Here is a 20502-nt window from a genome sequence, read left to right as displayed (position 1 = left end):
TAAAGAGACACGGCCCACTACTACGAACAACAACAACACTCGAGTCACAAGTGGAGGATTAAGTGGAGGATTTCCTTTCTGCAAATTCGGTTACCAAGAGAGAATGCAGCCTATGTTATCTCACACTTGCTGACTGGTTTTATCCTATAACTCAGAAAAACACAAAATTCTAAAATTAGTCACGAGAATTATCCTTGCAAATACAATTACTTACTTTTTGTTGGTTCTGTTCTGTACAGTATTTTTTATGACGTTTTACATCCCTACATTTTAAAGCTCATTGTTTTCAACCTCTGCAAATAACAAAAAGACAGAAAAAAAGGACAGAAAACAACCCTAATTGATTAATTGTTTGATTGGTTGATCAATTAATCGATTGATTGACCGATTGATTGATGGGGGCTATAGCCAGCCGTCAGAAATCTGCGTAGTCTCAGGTTAGACACTCCAGCAAACTGTTCACATGCTCATGAACTTACTATGAACAATTTAGTCTTCAATTCACAGTCATGTCATGGGAATGCGAGAGAACGGCAGGCTAGTCGTAAAAAAATAATGCAAGATTCTAGCAGTAATAATAACAATAATAATATTAAAATGGTGGGAGATGATTTGCTGAAAATGCTGACTGGCAAGAATGAACTGTTTCCTGCCAGATATGATTTCAAGAAAACAACTGCTATCGTGTCAAGATAGCACACATCATCTTAAGAAACAGACAATGGCTCATGTATCAAACTAACACAACACTAAAATTGTTGAAGGCGTTAGGATTTGATTTAAACTTGTGCTTCTATCTTTGTATAGGGGTTTTCCCCAAGGTGCTATTTTTCATCAAGACGGTTTTATCAGCATTGAGTAGATAAGAGACGACTTTATCTCAAGTAGTTGCCTCTGTTTGTGCAAGCTCACAGGCAGGACTAGTGTCGAGATGCATTTTAAACAAATCTTACATGACACTATACATTTGTTAGATAAAACTTATTTATGAACTGATCTAAGGGACAAGCACACACACACAGTTTTCAGATTTGGAAGGGCTGAAGTGCTGAAACTCCTCAGAGAGCCACGGCAGCACTAAATTGTCATGGGCATGAATGTGTTTACTGTTACTGGATGTTTCTTCTGGTTATTTATGGGCCCTATTGTTCAAATACATTCAAGACATGTATAGAAACTGAAGGCGCTTCCTCTTTTTGTGTTGTTATTATTCAAGTGACAGCTGCATCAAACTGATACTATATCAGCCTGGCTTTCACAGTACGTCAAACAAACACATGTTCAGAACACCTTTTAGCACACTGCTCGCAGTTGTTTATTTCAGTTTGTGTGATGTTCTCTAGGTTTGTTGGATGACTGCAAAAGGGCTCCATTGAATTCAGTCATGTGGGTGTCTGGCATCCGCATTCCTTGATATGCAAACAAGCATGTTCCCGCAAAGGTCAGTGATTAAATTGATTGGATGCAGATGACAGGTAGCATCTGGCTTACCTGTGGATAGAAGGCGCTTTACAGACTGTGGTCTACACAAAACTAGTCAATTCTATCCATCACTTGTTATCTGCCGCCTTGCTGATGTGTTGATTTTTTTTTTTTTTTTTAAAGAAAGTCTTAGGTGCAAGACATTCACATAGCAATGTGAATCTATCAATAAAATGAATGTATCTGGAGCAGGGGTCACCAACTCCAGTCCTCAATGGCGCAAATCCAGCCCGTTTTAGGTGCAGCCCTAATACAACACACCCTTGAGGACCAGACTTGGTGACCCCTGATCTGGAGCAATGTCTAATCTTCGCAGTAGTGGGACGCACTGAATAGTCTTTTCATAATAAAAAAACGGTTTAACAAAACACTTGACCATGACACTTTGACACAACAATAGTGACATAATGAAGTACAAATACAATCTCAAGGAAATTTTTCATACGGACTTTGAGTATTTCTTTTTCTGAATTTCTAAACAGAAATCACAATGTACTCTTACCTTTATTACTTTTTTCAACCTTCATGGTTGCCGACATGACATAAAAAAGGATCAGATTCTGGTTCGCTTATTTTGATCTTGGATATTCGTAGTGTGGAAAAAAAGAAAAAAGGGGCAGCCGCAACAGAGGACCGCGATCCAGGGCTCCAATTGGGTGACATGGGCGCTGGCAGACATGACTAAATTATTAAATTATTTATCCATAAACCTAATATCAACTCGATGCATGTGACAACTGCCAAATATGACAAAAGACAATGTTGAGCTCCATAGAAATGTACAAATGGAAGAATTTAAGAAACTGCCGGCAGATTGTATCCTGAGTCATCACTTGGGGACAATAAAGCCGGAGATGCTTACTGTTGTTGTCACAGCATGACAACAGCATGAAAAATAGCACAACCAACATAGAAAGTGAATGGAAGCCAAACAACTTCTTTGCTTCAATTTGTTTAATGTTGCATGAAATGGGAACACCAAACCAGAAGTGGTTGGCATTAGAAAATTTGGTTTAATTTAAAAAGATTGGGACGTTTGGAAATGCACAATCACAACAGGGATGGATTATACTGACAGAACGAACAGGACCATGTGATACGTCGGACACTTGTGTGAAAAAAGGTTACCGATGCCTTCATAGTTGTAGAATAATCAGTCTTCAATGTCCACAAAGATGTGATATATAATATTATTACCACCACTAATAATAATAAAGGCTGTTCGGACTCATCAGACCCCAAGCAGGTAAAAATCCTCCATAAATCAATTTCCAAACAATAATTAACATCCCATTTCCAAATGCTATCGACTGATTATTGCACAGACAAAAGATATGGTGCCTTTGAACGGACAAAATATACTTCGCCCTCACTCATGTGACTCACTCACTATGTGGATGTGCACGAGACAATACAAGTGCAGCACAACATAGATGCATGCGTGTCTTTATGAGAGACACCAAGTAGAAAATAGTAGAATGAAATAAATAATTTGGTAAAAGAAATATTGATCATTGGTGTGGCCATTTCAGACACCCGAGTCAGCCGAGCATGGTGCACGGCTAAGAAGATATACAAGAGACATGGCCATCTGTAGATTGGTAATGTAAAATGCGTTTGTTTGTCTTTTTGTTTCTTTACAATCAGTTCTTTTTCTTGACTCCAGAGCTGCGATTATTGTTGAACAGGTTGAGCCCTGATCTTCCATTTCCATTGCCCACTCCACTGACTGCGACTCCGGGCTGCTGAAGCACTTTGTCCAGCGTGGTCTTCTTAATGGCTGCTGGAGAGATGCGCTCTTGATCCGCCAGAAACTGTAATTCTCTGGAGGAAGAAAAAAAGAAGCTCAGGGTCAAACTCTATTCAAACTTTTAAGTCATTAAAATCCGAGAGTGTCAAGTGAAAGCTCCTGACATAGATTCATTTTGTCGGGGCAGTCATTTTGCTGTTATGAATGAGCAAGACAAAAGCTGTTGCGAGTGTGTGTTTTTTTTTTTAGGACTGATTGGTATTACAGATGGCCACATCATCAGAAGTAGATTTTACATTTTATCCATCAATCTAGCCATCCATTGCTATGAGGGGAAAACCCTGCCACCGATAGAGCAAATCCACAAGTAGATCTATAGATGCAAAAAGAGATGCGCTAAAGCGCTACTATTCAACTGCAAGGCGCTTTAGCTCTTAAATGAAGCTCTTCACCTCACTTGGTTACTTAGCACCAAAAAGCCATCAGATAGTGTTAAAGTACTAGGTTTCAATTAGTCATGACTTAAACACCATCTTGTAGCAACTTGGGTAATTTCAGAATGAAGCAAACAGGCGAGTTTCAATGTATAAGAGGATATGGAAAAAAAAACATCAGAATAGATTAATTCACGAATAGTAGGTTGCACAGGTACAATGATAGACACATACATCTCAGACATACATCAACAGCTGGCGAAAACCACAAGTGTGCAAATATGCTTAATTTTGTTTTCTTTTTTAGAAGTTGCTACACAGGCACTATATCGACTGCGGCACATTAACAAATTTAAAGTGCTGAAAATAGATTGAGAACAAATCTATGACACTACGCTCTCTACAACACAACTAAAATTTAGCCTCTTCGCTCACTCTGAAGTAGTTATTTGACATTATGTCACCTCCAGATTGAAAACATGTCTTTTTTTTTATCCTTTTAGAAAATAAGATACATTTCAGTAGGCCTGTTTTGTTCCGCATGGATTTCTGTAATCGTTGGTGCAGATGGAACTGCTCAGCCACAATTGTGCATGCAGATTCATTTTGGTCTAATAATTGCTATAATAACAAAATACACCAAGTCAATTCAATATACTGTTTGGTTTATTGCATGACTAATGGGTCGAAGACCTCTGAGAGATTTCAGGAAGATGATGTGACCAAAATTGCTGCTTTATGACATTAAGATTTGTCAGGTCAGGGCTTGGAGTGAGGGCAGACTCTGATGTGCTAGTCTTTTACCATTTTAATCACCGACATACCATATAATACCAACTAGATCGATGCAGTGTGTGAGGTGCCTTTTTTAACTTCGTGAAAAAAGTGGGTTCAGAGATGCAAGGATTTTGGCCAACAGTGACGATAAGTTGTGAGTATGTGTGCGTATTACTTCTACTCACGTACATCATTTAAAAAGTTAAAGTATGCCTATCACAACAAAAGAAATACTGGCAGGATTACACCAAAAACAAAACATAGCAGACATCCATTCTGTAAGTGATACGACTCCAATCACTTTACCTTGTCCTAATACAAGAGGCCTCCACCGCATTGATCAGAAGACTGCGGAAGCCCCCACTCTCCATGACGTGGAGGGCATGAATGGTGGCGCCACCTGGTGAGCACACATTGTCCTTTAGTTGCCCTGGGTGCTGCTCAGAATCCAGCAGCATCTTCGCTGCTCCCTGCAGAAGAAAATGAAATAGGGAGGACTTTCAGATTGCCAGTGGACATAATTCTTCGTATGTGGGTGGTGGGCATAAAAACAACACGCAAACAGCTGAACACCACTGACCAATAGAGCCTGAGCTCCTAGTCTGACAGCAAGTCTCCTGGGTAGACCCATCTTCACTCCTCCATCTGCTAGTGCATCCAGCGCTGTGAATGCCTGTTTAGACACAAACATCCCTTCAGGATACCATCACATTATTAGTCATAAAAAAAAATAAAAAATAAATTTTTTTTGCAGCCTATCGTGCTACATGTGCACCAGGGGGGTGTCTTGCATTTACATTTGTGCATCTGGGATTTGTCATTACATTCTGCAGTAGTCACATGCTACAAGTAGATTTCTGATGCGACATGCACATGGTCAAAGGGGCAGTGTGACAATTATTGGTGGAATTTTGTAAACATGGAATGAGCCCTTGCAAGTGCCACTAAAAATCCACCGTAAATACATTTACACAGACAAAAAAAAATAGATGACTAAAGCTGTGTGAAAGAGAATTTCATGGCTTACTGCGTTCCAATGGGGCAATTAATTAATTAAGCCATTTTATTCTAAGAAGTGGTTACCCTCTTTTCAATTAAGTGGAAGCTTTCTGCCAGCTGTAGGAAAACTACATTTACCAATACTGATGCAAGTTAAAGATCGGGTAAGTGAAACAATCAGTTGTAGTAACTAGTAACAAAAAGAAGAAGAAAAAAGGGGAAATGTACAAATTGTGGACCAAAATGGCCACAAATAATATGAAAGGAGAAGTAGAATAGAAACTGGCCTGAGGGTTAAATAGGGTGTGTGTGTGTCTGTGTGAGTGTGTATGTGGGGGGGGGGCATAATATGAAGAAATGGTGAAACACAAATGTTACTCCGCTTAATTTTACCCAGTCTTTCAGACACCCAAAAACAATGTAAAGGCTCTATGCAAAATATGCCAACTTCCTGTTTCGTCATTTTTACCACAGCAGAGTTTTGCTGACAAACTGCTGTGCGAGTCAAACAACAAAGCAGCTGGCAAAGAAAAAATGGATGTGCGACTGTGAATGTCAGGTGGAGTGGCAAACAACACAACTGCTCTTACCTACTGCAGGGAAAGCTATATCCGTAATATGAAGGGAGGTAAATGCTCTTCCAATCACACACACACACATGCTAGTACTATGAAGACCTGCAAAATTCCTGGAATTTTTATTTTCCAAATTAAAAAGGCCTAGCAAGTTACTTACATAGGCAGGTCCACTTCCGCTTAAACCGGTGACAGCGTCAATGAGGTCCTCCTCCACTTCAGTACAGAAGCCTACACTGGCCATCAGCTGCTCCAACAACTTCCCATCCTCCAACTGCCGGGAAGAACACAACACTAGTAACTTCAGTGTCAACAAAAGTGAAGAAGATTGTGTCACAGATAGACAACAAATCATTCCAATGTAGGAGAATACTAGAAAAAAGTCACGCAAGCCAAATTCTATCCAGGAAGCTCAATGTGAACCCCAGACCTAAGAGCTGTAAGGCCAATTTGCTACATAACTCAGACTTACACAATAAAATCTTTGCATTTTAAATCAGCTCATGATAGAAACCCATTCTGAAAAAAATGACGCTATAAAAATATATATGCAACTTTACCCGACCCATGCACAGTGATGCCTGAGAAAAGATTTACATTGAACAAACTGTCTTTTTTTTTTTTATAACTATCACATGATAGTGATTTGCCATCAATACAAAAAAACAACAACTAAGAACATCTTTTGTGTATTTTTTTTTTTTAAAATAACTAGACAACATCAACTAAAGGTACAAGAATGAATAGGATCAAAGATTTCAATGAAGCTCAGTGTGTCTGCATCCTTCTTTTTTTTATTTTTTATATTACCTCTGCATGAGTGCCAGTCGCATATACTGTAGCTCCTTCTCGCACTACCACTGGAGTGTTGGTCATACACCTCATGACTTTAGGGGCTGCGCGGTACTGAAGTAGTTTCTAAAAATTGTCACAGGTAAGTTCAAAGAGGGTCTAATCAATAACAATAAAAAGAACAAAGATGAGTATGCATGATATGTCCAAAATAAGAGGGAAAGCCGACCTTTTCAATGGAGCTGATGGTGACACCTGCGGCACAAGAGACGATCAGATGGCGGTCTTCGATGTCTGGCCCAATTTCATCCAAAACAAATGGGATAATATGTGGCTTGACAGCCAAAAAGAGCACATCGCTCTTGCTGACCGTTTCTTTATTACTCGTTGTCAGGCTCACTCCCATTTTCTACAAAATAAAATGGAACAAATGTAAGTAGAGCACCAAACAGCATGTTCGTCAGCATCGGGACAGGCATATGATTGGTGATTGGTGCAAGGTGGTAAAGGGGGCGAGAGGGAAAAAAAAAAAAAAAAGATTTTGATTGAAATCACAATTATAAATTCAATACAAAACTTAGTTTACAAGTACAAAATACTCATATCCCTGCACGTTGAACATTACTCTTGGAACACTGCTCCAGGTAATATTTGATGATATAGGATATTTACTTGACATTAAAAGTTTGACATTAGTGCTGCCTCTGCTCTGTTTGCCGTGTTTTTGCCATGGGCGTTTTGTGTGTTTTATAGGTTTACACTAGGAGCGAGTCGTAATTCTCAAGTGACAAGTGGAAGAGGTAACCAAGTTCCCCATCTTTACCAAGAAAACATGAGAACGTTTTTTTTTTTTCTTTCTTTTGAGTTATGTTGGGAACAGGGGCACCCCGACATGTCTTGAATGCACAGAGAAAGCTGCGGCGCTAAAGAAATAAGATGCCTTTACTCAATTGGACATGCAAGGAGGGAGATAAGAGAAAGTCACCGATCTTGATTTTGTTCTAAAGAACTGTTCGTTTTCTGAACTTTTGAAGCACTCAGAATCCATTTCCAGCAGCCCGCACAGGAGATGAGTTAGAGCGCCCTACTCTCATCTTTTTGTCGAATGACCTTGTAAATATTGTGAAATTCAAGTCTCTCTTGCATTTCTATTCTGCTGCAACCATTACTTTACTGCATTGCACCTTGGACACATTCAAACCATGAATAAGCATCTCTATTATGTCTTTACAAGGTCTGGTATTTTTTTTTTTTCCTCCTTTATTTTCACAAGTCTTGTGACTTACGGGGCTAACCTGAGACTTCAGGTGTTGGATTGTGTGCCATACTGTATGACGCAGAAATGTGTGTTGGTATGACAAAAGTCTTTGAAAACTCAACTAAGTATATGTACATAGTAAAATAACAATATAACAGCAATGAACGATAAAATACTGGCTGTTCCTTGAGCACTTAAGGCAGTGTGGTGCCATGCACACGCTGATAAGAGTAGAAGGAGAAAGATGCAGCTGTTAATTTTATAAATTGCTTTTTCCAGACTGGGTTAGTATATGTACCTGATTATTGTCATGTTATCTATGCGTACAGTATCTGTTTCTGCAGCGTTTGTGAATGAACGTTTGTTATCTTAAGGAATACCACTCAGTCGATTTTAGCATTAAAACTGGAATTGGTTTTAAAATGAAGTATGCTTTGTATTTAAATATACAATGTGTGTAATTCTTTTTGGTTTGCGTTCATGTCACCAGTGAACTGCAATTGGGTTGTCATTCAACAGTTAAACCACACTGAAGGAGGGCAGAATCATAGAACGTCACACGTTTGCTGCACAAGTAACACTGTGCATTCAGGGTACTTTCACAATGTTAGAAACTTGCGCACACACAAACCACTATTTGCCACATGAATTATTATTCTTTGATTAGAATGTTTTCAAGATTAAATCACAATTTTTGATTAATTGCCCAGGGATGAGAGCTAACCATTTCTGCTATATTTTAGAAGTTAAATTCACCCTGAGGCCAGTCACGGTGGGCAGGTCAGTGTCCGGGGAGCTGGCTGTGATCCTATGTGTAGCGATCACACCTGTAGAAAAGTGAAAATTATTTTAGACATTTTAACACTTAAAAAAAATATATTAAAAAGTGACGTACGAATAGCAGCGACTAATTTTCATTTTGGTCAAATTTCAAATTGTATGACAATTAGATCAGTGATTTCCAACTACTGTAAAAAAATCATCCTGTGAGCCACAGGAAAATATCCAATTTCATTCAATTGGTGAAACACAACATACAGTACATTAATCTATATCTGTCTGTGATATACAGTAGAGTGATGAGCAGAATACTTAAAATGCTATTCCACTAGATGGCTGAGGTACAAAATTAACCTGTTGCCATTCATATAACAGGAGGAAAAAAAATTAAATCAGCTAGTATGTGTTATAGTAAACAGGCCCAGATTGCGCACAGTATTAGTACATTGCTAATATGGTGGTTTTCCATGAGTTTTAAAAAAAATAAAGATATGTGCCTTGGGCACATTATTGGTTGGGAAATAGTGCATTATAAATACTGCATTAATTTAAATCTTAGAAGTACCACTCTAGCTGTTATGTGCAAAATTGCACTTAATAAAATGCAAGTACAATACATTTTTTTCTTAAGCGTGAATCTAAGAAAAATTTTCACCTGCAGCTGTGAAACCTTTGACCAGTGCATGAGCCAGCTGGCCTGCTCCTATAAATCCAACACTCATTCTATCAGATGAAGTGGCTTCTGTGCTCTGGGAGGAAAAAGAATTAAACTTTTGTCATTGTGCATGCCTAAAAGAACACCAAAAACAATATAATCAAATGTATGCACATTATGATTGTTTTAAGAAAGTCTTGTTTTGGCAAAAACGGGTCGCCAACAAAAGTCCCCCAGTTGGAAAACGTAACTTTCCGAGCCCACAACCTCCCGGCATTAAGGAGTAGCATAACATGAAATCTATTTCTATTCATCACAAACAGTGTAATAAATCATATATTCCAAGTTCACTGATATTGATGCTGATTCAAAAGATGCTGATGCGCCATGCTAACTTGTGACAGCTTGTCCTCTGCTAGAAAGCTAGTACACAGTTAGCAAGCATTCATCGCTAGTAGGTCTAAACAGGAAACACGACAAATATGCTCTTTAACAGTGATTTTTACCTTTGGTTGGATAAAAAAACTGTCGACACGTCACTGACAGCTGCCTAAGTGACACGTACCTTACGGGGCCGGAGGAAAAGAAAAGAAATGGACTTTTTGTGTCAACGTGGCTTGGCGCTCGCACTAGCCCAGTGGTCCGCAAACGTTCCTTAGACAAAGCTGACCAATTATATTAGGAAGGCGAGGAGCACCAACCAATAAGAACGCATTTGGGCGGGATTTGTTATTACGTCACAGCCAGTTTCATCATCTGTGGAGTGAAATGACCGATGAGTCGAAAAGTATATTTATTTTGAGATGTGGATAATTATGACCTCATGTGTTTCTTGTAAAGCATACTTGACAAACTATTAAACCTAACATAAAGCTTTATGACTTTGACTAAGTGTCTAGAATTACCACGCAATAATTTTTGCAAATATTACAAATATTTAATTACTATGCAAGTATGGCCTATATTTTTTTTATGTAGTCTAAATTTTCTTAATTCCTACTACTGAATTGTACATGTAAGTGTACTAGTCAGGCAATGCTTTTTGTCCTCACTAGTAGGTCAATTCGGCACGCACACACCTAGAACCACTATGCTTTACTTTTACTTCCATTTCTGTCAACTTGTAGAACTAGAACACACTTGTGGAACACTCAAACCAGTGCAGAAGTTGAGTTGACTTATTACTACACTCTTAAAACTGCTGGGTTAAAAATTAGAGTGACCTAAGCAGTTGGGTCGATTTGACCTAAATTTGTGTTGTTTTGAAAACAAAAACAACCAAATTCACCACCAAGCCAGGTGTCATATGACATCCATCCATCCATCCATCCATTTTCTGAACCGCTTAGTCCCCACGGGGGTCGCGGGCGTGCTGGAGCCTATCCCAGCCATCATCGGGCAGTAGGCGGAGGACACCCTGAACCGGTTGCCAGCCAATCGCAGGGCACACAGAGACAAACAACCACTCGCACTCGCACTCACACCTAGGGACAATTTGGAGTGATCAATCGGCCTACCAAGCATGTTTTTGTGATGTGGGAGGAAACTGGAGTGCCCGGAGAAAACCCACGCGGGCTCGGGGAGAACATGCAAACTCCGCACAGGGAGGGCCGGAGGTGGAATCGAACCCGCACCCTCCTAACTGTGAGGCGGACGTGCTAACCAGTGCGCCACCGAGCCGCCCTGTCATATGACAGTTTTTTTTCTATTTTTACTTTTGTACGTTTCCCAGCCTGTAATTTATAGCTTTAACTTAAAAGGTTGAATCTGTACAGTAGTTCTGTACTTCTACATGAATAATTTTTTGATGTGTCAGAATTTCCACTTAAGTAGAGTGAATAATTTTAACACTTTTGAGCTACAAATAGCTTTATATAAGGTGTACTCAAAATGAGCATAACGCAATATTATTGATGTTTAACCTTGAAATGGCTAATTTTCTTCAGTGACTTTCAAAGCAGTATGTCATTTGTGCCACATCCATTGCTCAATATTAAAATCCACAGCCACACCCTACCTGTTCTGAAACGTTCCACCTTGTGCTGGCGTGAAGGGATAATAATGGTTGCTTAATTCCAAGCTATTAAATTGTTCATAACACCGCGTGTGTCGTCATTACTTTAAAACACGTTCAACTCCCACGCCCATGACAGAAAAATAATGTTAGTCATGAAAAAAAATAAAAATAAACATACAATCACATAAATAGATGAATAAATAAATAAATAAATAAATAAATAAATAAATAAATAAATAAATAAATAAATAAATAAATAAATAAATAATTGTATTTGGGTATACTGGTTCATTCCCCTGACCTCTCTTTCCAAATAATGGCTTCCACCACTGTGTGACATGTCTGCATAACAGTATGACAGTTTTGGCAACACTGCTAGAGGGCATTATGGTCCCACGAGTAGAGTACAGGAGGCCGCTACTGGGCGACATATTTGCCTACTAGCCCTCGTAATGTTACCAGTGCAGCACAGTGGTTTTACTTGTATGTTTTCATACTGCACTCATAGACAAAATTAGCAGTAACATATGGGAATATTTGGTTGGCAAATGAACATTAAAGTGTTACTCCGGAGATCCCACATTGAGGTCTTGATCGGAAAAGGGAGAAATATTGTAAAGTTTGGTCAATATCTGATGTTCCCATTTTTTTGTATCTAATCTTGTATTTGCCAAAATAATCCCCCTCGCTATACTGTTTGATGCACGGCGTCATGTTGGGAGCATACTATGGCGTCATGTTATTGACTCTTTCCCCACTTGCTATTAGAGTGATACCTAGATTGCTTAGCTAAGAATTTTTTTTTTTTTTTTTTTTTTTTTTTTTTTTATCACTAGGTGACCTTAATAAGCTGCCATATGAGGAAAAAAAAAAGCACACTCCCAGCCACACATGCTGCCAGGCAAGCTTGTCGCCTCTACTGCCACCAGCATCTGCTTCCACATTCGGCTTAAGATGTCCCAATAATCCACACAGCCCGGGCAGTAGACAAAACCTGATTCTAATGAATCAGAATCATTAATATTGCAGTGTCAATATTAACGGAATGTATGGCTTGTTTTCGCCCCCACCATTTCTATGCAACAAATTGAAAATATGATTTTTCAAGGGGCAGTACAGTGGGATAGCGATTAGTATTTTTGGCTTAAAGTTTTCGGTTTAAACCTCAGTCCAATGTGACGGTAAAAAAAATCACAAAATGCCAAATGATCTTTAAGGATGTTTGGTGTTCATTTTGAAAGCATATTGATTGGAATTTAAATGATCATAGTCAATTCTTAGATTTACAAAGTGGCAGCAGCACAGTGGTCTGTTGAGATTTTCTGGGTTAAAATCCCCCCCCCCCACTGGCCTTTGCATATTCTCCTTATACCTGTGACTGCCTGGGTTTTCTCCAAGTGCTCTGCCCTCCCAATCATGTTGAGTTAATTGAAGACTCCAAATTATCCATAGGTATAAATGAATGTTTTACTATTTCTATTTTAATTCAGGATCATCAGGCGGTAAACTATTTTTTCCAGTAACTGTCAGTTTGATGTTTCAATCTGAACTCTGCCCATTTGAATGAGACAGGTGCACTCTTGTGTGTGAAGTCTGCTCTGCCTGGCCGTCACATCTATTTTCATACCATGCTTCTGGAAAGGAATGCAATCTGAAGGATTTTCTTACCGCTCATTTCTATATATAAAGCACAAGGCACACCAGCTGTTACCATCCTTTTCATCTTCACAAAAAGACACTTGAGTTTTGTATCCACATGAAATGGACAGCGTTTTAGTTAAAATTTTCAAATGCTTGATTTTCAGATCTGTTTGGCTAATTGGATGCTTTAGATAACACTGATTAACAAGCATAGGGGAAAGGTGTTTTAGAATAGTCACAGCAGTGACAGTACATGCAGAGTAGCTCAACTAACCAGGTTCCTTTTCAATTTACACAGTCACACTCAATTTTACATGTGAAATGTGTTATTTGTCATGCTGTGAAACTCAACGTGTGAACACTTAAAATACTATCTCATGTGGCTTTGGAGGAACTTTTTTCCATTTGGCTGATGTCTTGTTTTTACTTCTCTTCAATTTTGTCTTATTTAATAGAAAAGGTACATTTCTATCTGTGGCTGTCGGGGATTCAGAGCACAGTCAGTCCACTTGCATTAATAGCATGGGCTGGTTTCTCAAATTCTTCAAGTTCATATCTTTCTTTTCCTTAAGCAGTTAGAGTCCCAAATGAAATGGTGGGGGGGGCTTTGCACATACCAAGTATGAAATTAGAAACGTATTTTCAGGTTTACTTGACTTTGTATTTAATTACAGTCTTTATGAAAGGCTTTGCCTGGCCAATTTCAATTAAGTCATTTTTGGCTTTAGGCCATTTGGGTTTGAAGTATTCCTTTGATAGGTGGGATTGTGATATTGACAGGTTTAAAAATAAAAAGCCCAACTTGGTGTAAAATGGGATCTGTGCAGCCACACTTTCCAATATAACTGCACAGATCCAATTAAAATGTCAAGGTGCAAGCTTGATATCTGAGAACAGCCCTTTGAAATGGCTCGTTACAGAGTTCATACAAAAGTCTTTACTCCTGATGCTTGAAATGAAGTACCACGTTTTTGTACGTATCAACGAAATGCTATAGCAGCAATATATAGCAGTGTTCTTTTGTTTTCTTTATTTCAATTTGAAAAAAATCTAATTCAATTAAAAAAAAAATGAAAAATACAATTCTAACACAACAACTTGTATTCCACATGTCAACAAGACAAGATGGTGTGCACATGAGAAAACCCCAAAAATTTTTACCTCTGTGTCCACAGTACAAATGACGGGGCGCCAGCTTTAAAAGACATTTAGAAGGTTACGCTGATGATATTTATGGATTGTCCAACCAGCATGTAATTAATGAAAATCATTTTAAAAACAAAACATTCAATGCAGAGTAGTTTTGAGAACATATGAGTGATGGGGCATGCTAAGGAAAAAATATATTTGATGAAAAGTTATAAAAAGCTAAAATCATCCATCTGTCATCCCGTCTGTTCGTTTGTCTGTCCGTCCGTTCGTCCATCAGTCCATCCATTATCCCGTCTGTTCCCTGTCCTCTGGGATTGAAGATGAGCTGACACCACTAACTGCTTTATGGGTATATGGCCTTCAGAGGACATTCTAGAAATTGAAATGGCCGATTTTGGAGTGGGGGGGTATCCAAACCTGTGCGCAACAGCAAGTCATATTTCAAAATACTATATATTAATCGTAGGTATTCCTTCTAATTTGTCCATTGCTACATCTGTCAGAATACCATCCATGTTTTTCTTTTTTTTCCCTGCACATTCAACCTCAGCTCAAGTTTCCAGTTTAGCATTTGGCAGAAATCTACTGCATTCCCATTGGAGATGTTATGATGGACACCTGTCACAGCGAATCTGTGTCAAAGGGGTTCATCGAGTGCCATGTGTGTGTGTAAACACAGCTATGTTTAAGACAAGTCTGGAGGGAGAGGGAAAGTCAAAGGAGTTACTAAATGGAGATCTGAAGATAGGTTGCATTCATGTACATATGGAACATTAATTTGGCTATGTTCTCGTGGACATATTTCATATTCTAATATCATTAATACTTGGGGGCTGTATTTTCACACCCAGCACCAGTCTAGTGCAAATTTCAGTCTGTGTGCTTGAGTAAAATTTTATTTCTTCTGGAAATTTTCAAAGATAACATTTTCACTTTTCAATGGGTTCTAATGGGAATGTAACCAATAAGTACAGTTACATTAGCAGGGGGCAGGGAATGTGAATGTTACATTATATTATTGTTATTCTTATTATACTATTAGTATGAAAATAGAGAATCTCCATAACACAATTCTTAGTGCTCTTGAGAATATTGCTCCAACAGTTGCCGGCGCTGACTCCAGTTACCTGACCATAAAATGAAAATGTTCCTACTTAGAATGAGGCAACAAGTCATCGTATTGCTGTCAATGGCCGGTGTTTCTGATTTTTATTTCAAGGTGTCTCTCTCTATTGCACTGATTCTCCATCTCCTAATCAAGTCAGTTCAGATGTATCCACAAGTGATGCAAGAGTTGCCTCTAATGAGAAATTTCCCTGTGGGATTTATCAGAAGAAAGTCCATTGCGAAAGAGGCACGTCTTCAAGCTCAACATTTTTAGCATTACCAATTTAATGTTGGGGTGTGAAAAAAAAACAACCTTTTGCAACCCTCCCTCAATGATATGCACACTATTTTTGTTAGTAGTTGCCAAAATAATGGCACGATTCAAATGTGCACAATTCAGATTTCTCCAATCTGAGACAGATAAAGTACAACTTTTTTATATAGCGCATTAAAAATGGACAGAAAGGGGGTTTGCCTAACATTTAAGGGGAGAGAAGGACCGCTAACAGAAAAGGCTCCATCCCTGGTCAGCAAAAGTTATTCCGGAACGAATAGAGAAGATTTACTTTTCTTTTCTGAAATGGCTTCTCAAAGTCCTGACCACAACCCTATTAATCATAGTACGTGGGTTATGTATAAATGTCAAATGCATTTCAGGGAACTAATCAATTGAAATGAACTCGATCCTCTGCCCAAACAAGTGGTCGGATATCAAGTCAAAACAATGGCACAAGCTTCAAAGAGAGGCTGCTCAAATTGCTCAGGGACATTAAATCAATTATTAGTGGGAGACTAGGAGTGTATCTATTTTTTTATTTTGCCTGGATACATAATTTTGACTCTGTATTGATTGAAGGGAAAACACAGAATAAATTCAAGCTTGCTCACCCAATTTGGGTTTTTAAAAGTAATTGAAGGTGGTCTTTATCATTAGACTGATTAAAAAAAAGAATAATTAAAAGTCCAGACATGATATACCTGGCAATGTATGTAAACCTCGTGTGCGCTGATTCTGCGGAATTGGACTTACAAAACTTACCGAATGTTTGGTATGTTAACCCAACGACTTAAAAAGTATAATAAAACAGGTACATAGTGCTGACGGGTTCATGTGTACTTTGAAAGTGTGTGCAAACATACGGTATTTGTGTCACCCTGCCCATGTTTGAATTGTGCAATCATAAATGTTGTGTGTTTTAACTTTACCATTTTTATGGGGCACATTTACCTCCTTTTGGTGTGACTACTTCACAAGTGCAGAAAAGCCATGTGTTTATTATTGGTAATATAATTTCTATCATCTGGTATGAGTTTTTCAGATAACACCCATACCGTAGATACCAGTCGCATATCTGCTATTTATATTACAAACTTGTATGTATTATTTTGCGAAGGATAAAAAAAGAAAATAAGTGTTGGACCACGTGACCGCCCAATTCAAAGCTGATTTGACAGCACGTAGCAAGCGGCTGTTTGGGTGAGGCAGTCTAGTCAGCCTAATCCCCTCAGAGGTCAAGAAGGGTCAGTTCAAAGTGTGTGGTTGGGGTGTGGTTGAGCGCATGTGTCGGTTACATTGCAAGTTCACATTCCTGAGAGCATCCAGATTGAACAGTATAGTATAGTAAATCGTCATCAATGTTATCAAAATGTCCCTTGTGATATGCATGCCAGGCCAGGATGTGGTAAATGTCTCGTGATGATACAAAAAAAAACATTCAAACAAAATTAAAAGTCTGTGTTAGGGCCTACGTGAGGCCAAATGTGAAGGGGCAAATCGCATCCTCTGCGAGTAGACCAGGTCCGCCACATAGAGTGCCAAGTTGACAAAGGAGAAAACGGCCACCACCACTTTGCTGTCCCATGGACACTTCCCTTGAGGACACGAATACGGTCGCCAGGGTGAGCCGTATTTGGTGTCGAAGCAGAACACGGGCCACACCACCGATGCGCTCAGGTAGAGCAGCACCTCCAGTAAGGTGCACACCACCACGAAGCGATCGAAGGACATACAGCGCACCGTTTTGGTACGCCCGCACAGCGTCATGATGACCACCAGTGTTGTCAGAGCAAAGCAGAAAGTGTAGACAGCAAGACAGTAGATGGTGGCGGCGTAGAGGGAATACTGACTCCCGTTGGCCAGAGCGCCAAAGATAATGCAGGCCACAAAGCCTTGGACTACTTTGAGGAGGCCCGAGACCGTGGCCATGTAGCCTACAACGGCTTGTCCCGGTCTGGCACGGCACAGAGCCACCTCAACCCCGTAGGCCAGAGTCCCCAGGATAGAGCAGACAGTGACCGCAATGCGGAAATTGCGGACATGGCAGCCAGCGTAGGGGCACTCGGATCGGACGAAGAAGAGCGGGTAGATCACAGAGGCTGTCACATACCTGCAAATAAACACAAGGAGATATAGACATAAAACAAACATATCCACAAGCTTTTAAAAAACTTCAGTCAGAAAGCGTAGACGGTAACACAACTGGCAAAAGATCTGCACAAAATCGACACTTTGCCTCCAGCATGTTCTTTCCCTAAAGCCTGAGCAAAAGCAAAGTAAACTGTTTGAGAGCGATAACATATTCTTGGCCCCAAGCAAATTTTTAAATACTGTACCTCAGATTTATTACGTGTACTTATCATCCATTCTAGTATAAGAACTGGGAATTGTTTGTTTTTGTTTCAGGGAATGCAGTCGATGTCAACAACATATTAGTAGATAAACAGAATGAATTGGACTGGGGCGTTTCTGGCGAACACCGTCTCCGTTTATTTGAATTACTCTTGGAGGACACGCACGGTGGAGTTTGTTCATTCTGTTGTTACATTCAACATATTCCAAAATAAAAGTAGAAAACTGGTTTGCCAAGTATTTTTTTTTGAATACATGCCATAACATTTGTCTGCACTAATTATCTTATTAAACTTTCAAGGTGTTTCATATATTGGGAATGATTTTTTTTTTTGCAATGTAGAGGTGACTTACACAAGTGTGGCAAAGGCAGCACATGTGACGGTGAGGTTGTCCCAAGAAATTGGCAGGTAGCTGTAGAGACGAGTGGCATCCAAGAAGAAGATCACCACCGACATGGCAAAGCAGAAAGACCATACGGCCATGCAGAACACGCCGTGGGAACCGCTGTAGCCCGCAGTGTGGATCACCATGGCGATGACGGCACAACCCATCGCCAGCTGGCAAAGGCGGGTAGCGCCGAGAGGTGAGAGGAGCGCCCTCGTGTTCAGGTATGGGCCGCCCGGTGAATCCATCACTAGATGGTTGAATTGAATGGCCTACAAAGTGAATCTGAAGGCCACGCTGTTCTTTAGAATCACGTCTGCCTTGAAACCGTCACTCTGAATTTAATGTTTCCGTCAAGCTCTTTATGAAGGTAGATCTCCCAGGAATCATTATCGTGGCGAAGTGTCGTGCCCTGTTGTCTCTGCTGACTATTCCAAATTTCTTCTGATCAGCGCGTGGAGAGTAAAAGAATTCCACAATCCTCTCAGTCGTTAGGCCCTTGTAGGAAAAAGTTCTGAGTAATGACAGCTTGTCATTCATTTCAATTTAAAAAAAATAGTCAAGAGCAAAATGTGATCATACATTGTAATGCACTCAAATTTTAACACTCATTTTCGTCGTCCTCACGTACCAACAGTGTGTGCCGTGTGGATGGTATGCTGGGGCTCAGTGGCACCAGAATAGAAGTTATTTAAAGTTGGGAAGGGTCTCAACCTAATGAATGTGAGGGGTGTGTTCATGGGGATTGCCAGCCATGTGAGAGCCTAATACTGTAAATGTTACATGACTGAACCCTGAAAGAATATCACCAATTAAACCATCGTTTCATAATAAATAACTGATAGAAGTGGGCAAATTGGGTACATTTGATTCTGAACATTAATTTTTTGTTTTGCACTTTTTTAGAAAAAAATTAAAACTTACTGAAGTGGCATACCTGTGAACATTGTCGTTCATCCAGGAAAATTCACTGCCATTGCAAGTGAGTTTGGTGCAGTCCTACCCAAGCCTTATTGATGAAGCTTGCTCAGATGAGAAGCAAAACATCTCAACAAAGAAAACCAGAAATACAGTTGCAATTGATTCAATGCCCCGAGAATAGTTTCATACTTCAATATTTCCTTGCCTGCATTTTCAGTGACTTCTGACTTGCAATTTACAGTCAAATATGTGGGGCAATTGTGAATATGTCATCATAATGTCATTTCACAGCCTAACGGCCATCTGACAGAAAGCGGAACAACGCGATCCGTGATGAAAATGAGTTTGACATTCCTGCACTAAGAAGTACAGACCTCATTAATTCTTCAAGAATTTCTGCACAATTCAGGTCTTTCTGGCTTGGAAATTCAAAAGCTAGGACTCTGAAGTCATTAGTTTTCTTTTCCCTTACATACATACCTTACAGACATATATCATATATAGTCCAAGTCGCTGCTTTTACTGCTGTCAAATAATCTCAAGCAAGTAAACTGAAAAACTTTTTTGATATAATCATGTTATGTGGGGGTAAACCAGGGTAAATTGGTAGACTCATATCATGTGCACAATCAGAACTCAAAGCAAACGTCATTTTGTCAGAAGATGGAAAGTTTCTGAAGGAGTGTTGTCTCCAAGAGATCAAGAGGACTGGTCTGATTGTTCTCAGCTCTCTGTCTCCACCTGGAGGTGTTTTACAGACGTGAAGCTCAACATCAGGTGATCACTGCATAATTTTAAAAGCAAGAAATACTATCTTAAAGGCAATGGTAACACCATAAGTTATTTGTAACAAGACTGAATTGTGCAAATTCAACTGCCTCCCTAGAAAGCCTTCTGATCACCAGGGGTAATAAAGTTTGCAGTGTCGTGCTGCAGTTGTCTGCATTCTTCATTTCATAAGGAAGATTGATGTTGCACTTCCATAAAAAAAAACTTTAAGATGTTTCTTGTTAGTCATTCCAGCTAAAGATTATCCACGTATGCGGGTTCTATAACTAGGACATGGCCTTACATCCCAACAGAAACAATAGTCTTGTCAGTAAATTAAAAATGTATGCCTACACTGATTTACAATTTGTGATAGAA

At 39.4% G+C, this 20502-nt stretch overlaps 2 protein-coding genes across 3 annotated transcripts; both read right to left on the bottom strand.

Annotated features, from left to right (window-relative positions):
• Positions 1 to 2418: 2418 nt before the first annotated feature.
• pycr1b (pyrroline-5-carboxylate reductase 1b) lies at positions 2419 to 10194 on the bottom strand. Of its 2 annotated transcripts, none has more exons than XM_049719890.1 (9): positions 10068 to 10194; positions 9503 to 9596; positions 8824 to 8894; positions 7039 to 7218; positions 6828 to 6935; positions 6178 to 6291; positions 5024 to 5116; positions 4750 to 4913; positions 2419 to 3306 (listed from the first exon to the last, which is right to left on the bottom strand). In XM_049719890.1, exons 2-9 carry the CDS (start codon positions 9567 to 9569, stop codon positions 3126 to 3128), a joined length of 978 nt encoding a protein of 325 aa, XP_049575847.1. In that variant the 5' UTR covers positions 9570 to 9596; positions 10068 to 10194; the 3' UTR covers positions 2419 to 3125. The 2 variants fall into 2 exon arrangements, with proteins under 2 accessions (XP_049575847.1, XP_049575846.1); XM_049719889.2 differs by having other exon boundaries at positions 10009 to 10175.
• Positions 10195 to 15192: 4998 nt separating this feature from the next.
• Positions 15193 to 20416, bottom strand: LOC125968621 (myeloid-associated differentiation marker-like protein 2). Its single transcript, XM_049719892.2, has 2 exons — positions 18403 to 20416; positions 15193 to 17806 (listed from the first exon to the last, which is right to left on the bottom strand). The coding sequence occupies exons 1-2, from the start codon at positions 18681 to 18683 to the stop codon at positions 17158 to 17160; spliced, it is 930 nt and encodes a 309-aa protein (XP_049575849.1). The 5' UTR covers positions 18684 to 20416; the 3' UTR covers positions 15193 to 17157.
• Positions 20417 to 20502: the final 86 nt, after the last annotated feature.

This window comes from Syngnathus scovelli, chromosome 5, assembly GCF_024217435.2.
Source record: "Syngnathus scovelli strain Florida chromosome 5, RoL_Ssco_1.2, whole genome shotgun sequence".
NCBI classification, from domain to species: Eukaryota; Metazoa; Chordata; class Actinopteri; order Syngnathiformes; family Syngnathidae; genus Syngnathus; species Syngnathus scovelli.
Note: the sequence above shows the minus strand (reverse complement) of the source record. Positions and strands in the feature narration are given on the sequence as shown.